The following is a 12,163-nucleotide window of genomic DNA, read 5'->3' on the forward strand; positions in this document are numbered from 1 at the left end:
GTGTTTATTTGTCATTCCATTTTGTCATGTCATTGGCATGCATTTGTTCTTTAGTCAACTAAAATAAAACATTCACAAAAGACTGCTGTAAAATGCCTTTTTTTTTTTAAATAAAAAACTGAAATATTTTTGATAATAATTAGAGATGAGCCGGATACTCGGCTGAAACGAGTATCCGGTACGGATAAAGCACTTCCGGCAAGTACGAGTATTATACGAGTAATACGAGTCAATATCTGTGCTCGGATTGAATGAAAATCATCATTGGGTAGCCGATTGTGTCAGCGTCCTGTGATAGGCTAGTCACAGCGCCCCTCCCCTACACACATACAGTACAGATGTATTGTGTTGCTGTGTCTCGCTCTGCTCACTCACAGTCACACACAGAACAGCTCTCTGTCTCTCCCTCAGACACTCGGGTTCGCGGGTCTTTTCCATTAACGTTTAGGGTTTCTTCAGCTTTTTACTTCGGGTTGTAACGTTAATAATACGTACTTACTAACCAGTAGAGTTCTGGTAAACATGGGTTCGTTCAGACGTGGTGCTTGCTTGGTAGAATGCGACTCGCATTGCGTCTCTGCCTGTCAGAGATTTTTTTTCTTTTTTAAACCTTCAGCTGTCTCTAACCAGTAACCAGACACTGAGTGTCTGACATGTTTCATAAAAACATAAAGGTAGTAAGATAGTGTTATAAATATTACAAATTAATTATTAAGCTACACACAAACACACACACACCTGGTGTGGAAATAAAAAAATAAAAAAGAACCAAAAAAATAAAAAAAATCACACTGATCATAAAAAAATTAAAAGTTAAAAAAGAAAGTTATGTTGTTCATTACATTTTACTTCATAATTGCACTGCATTGTTTTGTTTTCATTGTTGCAAAACTTGTTCTGTAATATATATTGTAATAAAATGTAATATATATAATATTCTGAGTACAGATACAGATACAGATAATTCATATGGTTAACAGATACAGATACAGATAATGCTGTACTCGCTCATCCTTAATAATAATAATATTGATATTCTATTTCAAAAGAATAAATAAATCATTCTTTTATCATATATATAATCATTCATTCTCATATATATATATATTTGGTACTATAGTGTGGATTCTCTTCTTGAGGAATCAGCATGCAGCATGCTCTGTGTGTTACCCCTCTGTGCGGCCAGGTTTCTACAGTGAAAGAAGACGTTCAGAGGATGGACGAAAGCCAGGAGTATCAGAATAGTCAAAATAAGGTTCACCTGGAACAACAATAAGGTATAGACTGAATGCATTTACATTTACGGCATTTGACAGACACCCTTATACAGAGAGACATACAAAAGTGCTTTGAAGTCTCTATTAGTGAATGCATTAACACTGTAGGAGCCATTTGTCTATTTTTGTTTGTGTAATGTTCAAATTTTGTTTATTTTTGGTCTTTTGTGTTAATTTATGTTAATTAGAATAAGTTTACTTTTCTTATTATTCTTCTAATTGGATTGGTTAGTATTTCTTTTCTATTGGGTTAGGCCATGTGCACCTAGGGGATAAAAGGTGTTCAGTTGTGTTAGCCCAGAATGCACCTGGGTGGGCCTATGGTTTTTTTTTTTTATCAGTTTGTCAAGCCAGTTGGGCACAAGGAGCAGGAGATGCAAAATTGTTTGCATGTCTTTAATAAAGCTCACCAAATGCATCATCTGGCTTGGACTCAGTCTTTTAACTGCGTAAACCACAGCCCATGGTGTATCTTGGTAATTATTTGAGTTACTGTATTTTGGAGTTAAGTTTGATTAATTTTTTTCGATTTCATTTAATTTGACAAATGGTCACTACAAACACTGTTTCACTAAGTTACAGACTAAGGATACCAACTTAAAACACTGTTCAGGTTTTTTTTTTTTTTTTTTAAATATACACATAGAACCAACAGGGAAAATAATCACTAGTTTAAGTGTTTCAAGAAGAGGTAGGTCTTCACCCGTCGTTTGATGATAGCCAGTGACTGTGGCTGTTCGGACATCTAGGTGAAAATCATTCCAGCGCCTCGGTGCCAGAACAGAAAAGAGTGTTGTTGTGTACCTACCTCTTACCCTGAGAGATGTTGAGAGCAGTCAAGCAGTGCTAGTAGCTCTGAGGGAGGTTCGTGGTTCATGTAAACAATCATGACTATGACTACATAAACTTACATAGAAGGGATCCCCTCCAAAAGATTTGACCAAAGCAAGACAAGGATACTGCAGCAGTAACACCACAGCTGAGAGAGACATCACAAGACCAAACAACTTCCCAAAGTGTTTGGCAGGAAACCTGTTACAATTCAAAACTTGTTCAAAATTCCAAATTAATGACTTTCAATACAAATTTTTCATACTGGTCCACTTACGCAATGCTGATGAATGCAGCGTTACCGCCGAACAGGAAGGATCGGTTGAGAACCTGGAGGACGAACGTGGCGTACTGCAGAGGAAGAACAGGAATGGTTGTGCACACAGAGAAGAGAAGGCACTGCAGAGAGGTGAAGAAGAGAGACAGGATGGACGAGCGCAAGTCTGCTTCTTTCTCTGTCTCTCCTTCAAAGCAAAGAGGAAGGGAGATATTTTAGGGATATTTCACTTTCGATTCTGGGTATAATCTCATTTGACAAAATTCTGCGTCTGACCTGGCTTCAATGCCTTCCCCTTGTGTCTGTCCATTAAAAAGCCATTCCATGGAGCACAGAGAAACCCAGTCAGCTGAGTGAAGGCAAACGCATTGGTGTAGTGGCTAACTGTGGGGGGATAGATGTTTGAAGGAAAATGTATATTTAATTCCATACTGGGAATACCAGAAACTAGCAATTAAACCTCTTAAATACAATATTTAAAAAAACTTGCAATGTCCCAGAACACTCTCTCACTCACTCACTCACTCATCTTCTACCGCTTATCCAAACTACCACGGGTCACGGGGAGCCTGTGCCAATCTCAGGCGTCATCGGGCATCAAGGCAGGATACACCCTGGACGGAGTGCCAACCCATCACAGGGCACACACACACACTCTCATTCACTCACGCAATCACACACTATGGACAATTTTTTCCAGAGATGCCAATCAACCTACCATGCATGTCTTTGGACCGAGGGAGAAAACCGGAGTACCCGGAGGAAACCCCCGAGGCACGGGGAGAACATGCAAACTCCACACACACAAGGCGGAGGCAGGAATCGAACCCCCAACCCTGGAGGTGTGAGGCGAACGTGCTAACCACTAAGCCACCGTGCCCCCCTATCCCAGAACATAATAATTATAATGCTACACTATTTTGGTCTCTTTAGTGCTGGTGAAAAATATTAATATGTGGTCAGATTTATTTATTTTTATTTACTTTAAACTGAGCATTTGCATTGGTCCACTTTTGCACATCCTGTACTAATGTTCAAGTTAAAACGTCTATTTTCTCAAATTTTTAGATTCTCATGTTTATGCTCATAGTTTTATCATAGCTTAAAGTTTCTTTATATGTTTGCTTCTTTCTTCATTATGATGCACCAGTACACCAAGGCAAATTCCTTTTGCGGGTAAAGTCAGCAATAAAATCAGCAATAAAGGCGATTCTGCTTCTTATTTTTTACAGAAAAACATTAAGTTTCTCATCTAAACATGATTTCATTGCTAATACTAAATTTAAACTAGTTTCTAATTACTGGACTCTTGCAAGGATGATGGAACTGATGGGAATTAATAATTAGAGTATTAAATTTACCAAACGCACCATAAACATCTTACAGCTAATCCACAATGCTTACATTTGTCTTTGTTAATTTTAATAAATTAAATTATGTGGCCCTGTAAACACCAATCAGTGTGGAGAACTTATGAGCACTTAAGTACAACATAGAGTAATTACAGAACAGTGTTCTGTTGCTTTAGGGCTATTTACCAGTGGCTGGGTCCTGGTTTGCCAGTCGGTTCAGCATTGGGTTCAGCGTTCCAATGAAAAGATAATTACGCAGCTGCATGACTGAAAGCCATATCAGATGCCACACAAAGATCCAGGATAGAACACAGTTCTTAAAGCTGCTATCTGAAGAAAGAGGGAATGCAAGAGTGAGATTTGTGATGATATGACAAGGAATGAGAGAGAGAGAGAGAGAAAGAGAGAGACCACAAGACAATAGCAGGCAAGTAGGTGGTCTCAGAAAAATGTCTTGTGATCAGGGCCTTCAATTTTCAAAGAAAAACAACAATGTGAGCTTTTTCCTCAGTGAGTGAAACAGTGAGCAGTACCTCTGTTTAAGACGTCCTCCATCTGAGGCGAGACTTCTGTCCTTATTGGTTCACAGTCTCTGCTCATGCCTTGTCTTTCACTGTCTGGTGTGGACTCCTGCTTGAGCTCATTTTGTTCAACATTATAGCTCTTTGATTTACGACAGCTTACCCTGTGCCGTGAGCAGACATAAAAAAAACCCAAAAAAACCCCCAAAAAAAACAGGTGGTTGGCATAAAGGACCTAACTGTTCCTTTGAGGTTATATGAAAACAGTGTTCAGTGATTTTTACCCATAAGTGTAGCTCTCTGGGATTGAATAAGGGATGTGTGATTTGGGTAAAAGGAAAAGAGTTCGCAGTAGATGAATGATACCACAGGCAGACAGGAAGAGGAAAGAGGTCTGAAGGGAAATCCCTTTCTCATACAGGACCTTAATAGAAGGAGATAGTGGATGCTTATGAAATACACCTGGATATGTCAAGCAATGTCTAGCTGATAATTATGATCATTTTTGACATTTATCCTATTAAATTGTTTTGCAATTAACTGTTACTTACTTTGATGATGAGGAAAATTGCAGATGAGGAATCAAAAGCACCATTGTAGAGAGTAATGATTGTCGAGCGATGAGTGCCACAAAGGTTTCCCACCTGGTGAGATACATTTAAATTAATATAGCACTTTATTTTTTAGGCATAATTGCATAATTTTTAAAACTACTTTAATTGCTTTAGTACAAATGTGCTGACATGTACACTATTACATTGAATACCTGCATGTTTGTGAGAAGTAACAAAATGCCGCCCACAGCAATGAAAGAAAGGGCAGGGAAGAGAATGAGGGATAAAGCTGGAGGGAGAAAAAAATTATTTATCAACTTAGCTGGTTAATCAAGTACAATAAGTCTAACATCCAATTTTAGCTGTTTACCTTTGCTTGAAAATGCTACAAGCAATGTCCCTGTAGTATAGAGGAGTCTGTAAGAAAAAAAATGAGAATATTTTCAGACTATTAAAGCATGTATGGGGTGATATTTTGGATGATATTACTAAAAAAAATTGCAACACAAAGGGGTCACTTTGTTTGTATAGCCCTCGATCTCGTCTAAACACATACACACACAATGCTCAATGTGTCACGATCGAAAAAGCGTGTGTGAGTGCATGTCTTTATTCTACGCAAGCAGTTACAGACTTAAACAAGAGTCATGCTTACAATTAAATTGTACGATTAACTAGTTATGTAACTGCTACATCCAAGCAAGTATCAGTCATAGCGGATGAGCAAGTGTTGAGATTTATCAAATAAACAAAATCTACTGAGCTAAATATTCTCTGAATTATTATCAGAGGAGAATTAAACTGGCCTCAGTTTTTAAAGCTAGGCTTATCTTAAATTCCATTGAGCTAATAATTTCCTTCTAGTTTATCTAATGTATCTCACCTACTCCTATAATTTTGATTGATAGGCAGGGAAGACTATTTCCATGCAAATGGGTTAATATTACCTGGAAATCCCAGACACATTTACTTTAATCCATCTAAATGTAAAATGGACAAAGCAGTTCCGAAATCCCACAGCTCCAGTGTTCGATCTGGAGTTGGGGTTACTGTATTTGTGGAGTTTTACATGTTCTCTTTGTGTATGTGTGAGTTTCCTCTGGGTTCCACTGTCCTCCCACATCTTAAAAACATGCTGGTAGGTGGAGTGGCTACAGTAAGATGTTTATAGGTGTGAATGATTGTCTGAATTGTACCCTTTGAAGGACTGCCATGCAATCCAGAGTGTTATTCCACCTTTTGAGTGTTACTGAGATAGTCTTAACTTACTTAAGATGAATGAACAAAAACATGAAGCCAATTTGCTGAAATGTTATTTTAGGATACTTCCAGTAGCTTTAATTAAACTGTGGTTTATAATTTTGTTGGGTCTGATTTGTTGATTTGTTATTTACTTTATAATGAATTATTTTTCATGTCTGTAGCATAGCGTGTGTGCCGGATTTCTTGGACTGGGATGGTTGTGGCATCATTTTAACTTGATCTAATGTGTTATTTTACATAATTGCTCATCTACACCACAGGTCACTAACAGGCGGACCGCGGTCTGGGTCCGGACCCAGAAGCTGTCCATTACGGACCCGGACCTACAGCCAAAACAAAAGGTTCTGATTTAAAACTTGACGGGCGCTTCTAGTTTAATCGGCGCAGCTTCACGGTAGAGGTAGTGGAAATGCACAGACCAATTGCATGCGGGTTAAACCATCCCACGTGATACCATTCAGACAATCAAGTCTGTGCATTCCTGAAGTAAACCCTGCGACTCAACAGTGCAAGACAGATGAGAGAATTAGAGAAAAGTTACACATGAAATAAAGAGCGATACATGTAGAAAACAAAGGGAGAGAAACAGACGTGTGAGACGGAGAAAGGGAGAGAAATAGACGAGTGAGACGGAGAAATAAATAATTTCCATAATAGTCAAGTTATTGATTTTTTTATATTATGAAAAATCATAAAAATTAAAGACATTTCTCCCAAATAAGTGTTGTATTATAACTATCAGGACATCAGTGATGTGTGAGCTGAATTTGGTGACAGTACAGTGTATTACAGTGAAGTTATTGATTGTTTTTTAGTATACGCTTTTCGGGTTTTGCACTTTGCAGACGGTCCCTTGGAATCTGTTTCTCAGCCGTCTGCACATAGAGAATTGTATATTTTGTCCACCGTGGAGGAAAGCTGATTTTGAGGAAAATTGGGTTGTAGCTGCCTCTCTACATTACTACGATAGAAAAAAGAGGTTATTTGTGTAATAACACCCTTTAGTTCAGGAGTTATTGACTCGGGAATGTGTGAATATGCGGCCAACTTTACTTAAGTGAAAGGGAGAATAAAGAACAAATGCCGCTCTCCAAAAAAAGAAAAGTGGACATCGAAAACATTTAATCCGGAATGGACAGACTCATTTCTGTTCACACTTCCCACTGGGAACACTAAACCAGTGTGTCTCGTATGTTCAGAAACTGTGGCACTTATTAAAAGTGGCAATGTGAAACGCCATTATGAGACAAAACATAAAGGTTTTGAACAAACATATACACCCTAATCTGAAGACAGTGTCCCTGAGACAGCTTTCCCAGGTCTGAGGAAAGTAGCCCTATACATCCTGACCATGTTTGGCTCTACATACAACTGAGAGGCAGCTTTCTCTACAATGAACATAATCCAAACTAAATATGGTTCCAGGGTCACTAATGAGCACCTCCACGTGTGTATGAGAACGGCCCTGACTCCATTCAAGCCCAGGTTTAACATCCTGCCAAGCCAAGCTAGAGCTCAGTTCTGTCACTGAGATATAAAAGGGAAAGTTAAGCACTTTATTTAAACATACACAATTTTCACATTTTATTTATTTTCTCTTATTTTGAAATGTAGCCCTACTTTTATTTAATGGGAGAACGTTATACATATCTACAATCATACATATGCTCAGTTCTATGTTAAGTGACAATAAATATTGTCAAAAAGTTTTTGACTTGTACTGAATTTCTTTGATTTGACAGTCAAGTATTAATTGCTTGCAGATGTTGATACAATTACTAGGCTACTTAAATATATATCACACTAACTAGTTAGACATTATGATCTTCCGTACCTTTGCTTCAAGAAATTTTCTCTTACTGGACCTCTTTAAATTTTAGTTGAATACCTCTGATCTACACGATTATTACTCAATATGTTTCCCTTACATTGGTGGGTCTCATATGTTATTGTGCAATTTTTATGAACTCACATTGCCAGAAGTCTTGTAGCCATCGTTCCATACAGGTCAAAAAGGAAGCCGTTGGGGAAAGTGAGAAAGTTGTTCATGAAGGAAGCGACAGTGAAGATAACCGATAACCGCTCATCCTGAGCACTGCAGTCTAAATAATAAAAGAATGATTGTCAAAATGGATTATATTGAAATCCTAAAGCTGGGCAACATGTGACAGTCACATCACTACATTTCTCTACAAATATATTTATAGCCAATCAAACAGCTTTGAGACATAAATCTACATTCCTAACAAAAACAGATACGATAACAGTCAACGAAACAAGACCTGCTACACAGCATTGTACACTATGCATGAAAATACCAGACACATGTTTTTCATTCTCACCATTATCTGTTGTTCCATTTGCTGTAGTCACATTAACACACAGATCACTAAAGTATCCGTCAGTCTTTAAAACAAATACAAGAGAAGCCCATCCAAACACAACCCCGGCAAAGCACAGGCACTCCAGCAGTCCTGTTACAATGGTCAGTTTGTATCGAACCCTTGATCTTGATTCACCATCACAGCCTAGCATTGTGCTCTACTGAAACACTGTGTCTTCAATAATACCTTACAGCCTGCTACAAGTTTCATTCGGCTGTTGTCATACCACGGTCATGGTTGCTGGTATTTTACCAGATGCTCCAGTGTGATAGTAAAAAGAGACCGGAGTGATGAGGGAGAGATGCAGCAAGGAGGGACGAGATAAAAACAGATCACACTTTTGAACCAGACAACTAAGTTAGGTTTTTGCCTAGTCATGGATACTCATAGAGCCACTTCTGAAAAGCTGCAAAAGAAGTGAGGGGGAAAAAGAAAAGTGAACATTAACAGTGGTAACAAGAATGTGGAAAAAAAAACACTTCTAAGAAAATATTCATGTAATTTTAGGTCAGTCACGCACTTCAGATGCAACTTTAGAGTAATGTCATGTTCCTCTTTCCAACTGTTATTTAGTTCCCCAAAATTTCATTTTTAGGTTGTTTTTTGCTTTCTTTCTCACATGTTAAATCTAGAAAGAAGCAACAATGATATGATAGTATGCATGCACTATTATCTTTGCATTTAACTAAGTGGGATTAAATATCACAAAGTCAAGTGGTATCTGTCCGTAAATAAATGGGTTCACCAGTTTACTCCCACCTCCTGAAATGATTTGGACTTGGTGACACTCAAATTTTGTGTGTGTGTGTGTAATCTAGCATGACATCCAGGGTGTATCCCTATCCTGTTTTCCAGGGACATGCATGGATTCTGGCCAGGTTAAGGCAGGGACTGAAAATGTATTAATAAGAAAGAAAAGAAAAGTAATTCTCTTAAATATTTTGCAGTTACAAAAATGCTCTTTTGTTATATAGATTTCTAGTTATATATATATATATATATATATATATATATATATATATATATATATATATATATATATATACACACACACACACACACACACACACAGTAGTTCTTGCAGGACTTTTGGAAGTCTGCTGTGCTGACTCCACACGTTTAATCTAGTGCATTATTGTCTGTCAAATGTAATTTTTCATAATAAAACGCACTTAATTTCTATAGTATTTAGAAATGAATCTTTTTTTTAACTAAGCATCAGTTCCTCAACAAGTGGAATGTGTTCATATGCTGCAGCGTTTGTTCCTTTTTTTTAAAAATAGAAATGCCTTTAAATTTTATTTGTTTACATTGTAAATGTACACGATATATTTACCACACATACTTATATGTTTTGTGTAAATGTAACAGAAAACCTTACTAACCTTATTCGGTAAATGCGCAGTGACAATTTCCTACAAGCTTGAGCTCTAAGCTTGCTGGATGAGTTTAGCCAACTCATTCTCGCTATTCATGGGAATCGATTCACTGCAATCGAGTTCAGGTCTCGACACACGAGTCTTTAAAAGATTCTATGTCTACTTTCCATATTGCGGTATGTCTGGTTTCTATCATTTCTACAATTTCTACATTCGCTGGGTAGAAATGAACCAAACGTGTAGATAATAACCGATAAAGAAAAAAAAAGAATCGAATCAGCTTTAAGAGCTGCTTTATCTGTCTGAGCAAGCACAGATTTGATCATTCCGGGCTTCATTCACATACCCAATGAGCTAAATAAGAAAAACAATGTTTCTGGGTCACAGGCTTAAAAAAAATCATACATCAATCAATATTTGACTTCTAACAGGCAGATTCAATTAAAATTTATCTGTAATGGACAAGAAATGAACACTTGCCCAAGCAGAATGACAGATAACAGACCTGTTTTTCTTGTACTATATATTGGGGGAAAATCCCTCTTAAGAACAATGCTTTAAATCCAAATAATTTGTTAACTGTCAGACACCAGACAATGTATACTCAATGCCAAAGCACACCACAGTGACTGCAGCAGATATCCTGCAATAGATAGAGAACCAGACAGAGATTTCTATTAATAACTCTTTTTTCTCTTTATGGGCTATTCAACAATTATAATTACAGGATTCAAAACCACGAATATAAAGACAGATCTAAGGTTAATTTCCCACATTTTCCCATATTTAAAAAGGCAAGAGTAAGACAAACAAAGAACTAAAAAAAGGGGGTGTGCATGATGTTCTTCTAATGTATATGCAGATTGAAGTTAGACAGAGCCCTTTTTTTTTTACAGCAGGTTAAATATGTGCACAATAGCAGGATGAGCTCTTAAATAAATCATCCAAGTCAACATGCTTGACTTTTTGTAAAAGGACTAGGAATGTGCTCCATATTTCCATAAATCCATTTAATTTCCAAAGCAAAATATTTTACCCATTAACCAATGTTGTACACCAAGATTTTCCTCCTTTTTTCCAATAGTGATCTATTTCTTTCTTTGTTTCAAAGGGAGATAGAAAAATCAGGAAGGATATACGGAGAATATAAGTAAGGAGCATATATCATTTATTACTAAAAGGGATTAAATATCAGTGAGACGAAATAAATCACCACTCTCCAAAAACCCGGGATCACTTTGCATTAACAAACATTATGGAATAATGTAGTTTTGCTCTATTTACACTTAATGCAAGTACCCTAAATTGATCCATCCATTTATCCATATGGTCATGAAAAACCTGCAGCCTATCCCAAGGGACTCTGGGCATAAGGTGGGGTGCCCCCTGGGCGGGGTGCCAATACAATGCAGAATACAATTGCACACACACTCACACACCTATTCACACAATATGGACAATTTAAAGACACCAATCAGCCTACAATTCATGTCTTTGTATTGGGGGAGGAAACCGGAGTACCTGGAGGAAACTCCCGAAACATGCAAGCACAGAATCCTAAATATTTATGCTAAACCTACCTGAAGCTTTTAATAGTGTGAACTATTAGTTTCTCAATGCTTATGACTGATGGTTTTGTAGGGTACCATAAAGGAACAAGTAGAACTCTACATACAGTAGTTATTTTTCTTGCTTCTTTAGTTTTCAACCAATATCTGCACTCACTAGCTGGTATAATTAACTAATGGAAATATTCTTTATATCTATATACAGGTCACACCAATACACTGTATAAATGCACTTAATGCCTAATGCTGATTGGACTGAAAGCTCCCTGCTTAGAGTTGTTGATGTGCAGTCATTTTATATAGTTAGACAAAGACAGAGATTATTATTATTTGGAGGAAATACATGCTGGTCTATCTAGACTATGCCAAAATCTGTGTCAATAACCTAGAAATAATTATTCAAAGTGACTGCAAAAAAAAACAACAACATGCTATCATCAACATATCTAAGGACAGAGAGAAAAATACATGCCTTAGTGAATAGATTAGAAACCAGATTACTGTAACAGCTTCTTATCTTGCATTTATGATGCAATAACACTAAGTTAGATAAGTTTAAAATGTACCGGTAAAGTGTGTATTTTAAACTTGTTTTTTTATTAATACTATCATTATTATTATTGCATTGTCTTCTGATTATTAGATGGTTACATGAAAGGCTTTCAATATAATTAATACAAAACAGCAGTCTAATTTTTATTGCTTTTTTTTTTTTTTTTTTTAGCATATGGACCTAAACAATGCAATTTTCTACCTG

At 37.0% G+C, this 12,163-nt stretch overlaps 1 protein-coding gene across 4 annotated transcripts; it reads right to left on the reverse strand.

Annotated features, from left to right (window-relative positions):
- Positions 1–3: 3 nt before the first annotated feature.
- slc43a3a (solute carrier family 43 member 3a) lies at positions 4–9,995 on the reverse strand. 4 transcript variants are annotated; one of them, XM_060872953.1, is made up of 13 exons: positions 9,845–9,995; positions 8,418–8,865; positions 8,048–8,177; positions 5,183–5,229; positions 5,025–5,101; positions 4,810–4,902; positions 4,543–4,682; positions 4,271–4,422; positions 3,924–4,067; positions 2,662–2,769; positions 2,386–2,572; positions 2,189–2,309; positions 5–1,261 (listed from the first exon to the last, which is right to left on the reverse strand). In XM_060872953.1, exons 2-13 carry the CDS (start codon positions 8,608–8,610, stop codon positions 1,115–1,117), a joined length of 1,539 nt encoding a protein of 512 aa, XP_060728936.1. In that variant the 5' UTR covers positions 8,611–8,865; positions 9,845–9,995; the 3' UTR covers positions 5–1,114. The 4 variants fall into 4 exon arrangements, with proteins under 4 accessions (XP_060728938.1, XP_060728936.1, XP_060728937.1 ...); XM_060872954.1 differs by lacking the exon at positions 9,845–9,995 and adding an exon at positions 9,219–9,330; XM_060872955.1 differs by lacking the exon at positions 8,418–8,865 and having other exon boundaries at positions 4–1,261; positions 9,845–9,930.
- Positions 9,996–12,163: the final 2,168 nt, after the last annotated feature.

The sequence above is a fragment of the Tachysurus vachellii genome, chromosome 6 (genome assembly GCF_030014155.1).
Source record: "Tachysurus vachellii isolate PV-2020 chromosome 6, HZAU_Pvac_v1, whole genome shotgun sequence".
Taxonomy (NCBI): Eukaryota; Metazoa; Chordata; class Actinopteri; order Siluriformes; family Bagridae; genus Tachysurus; species Tachysurus vachellii.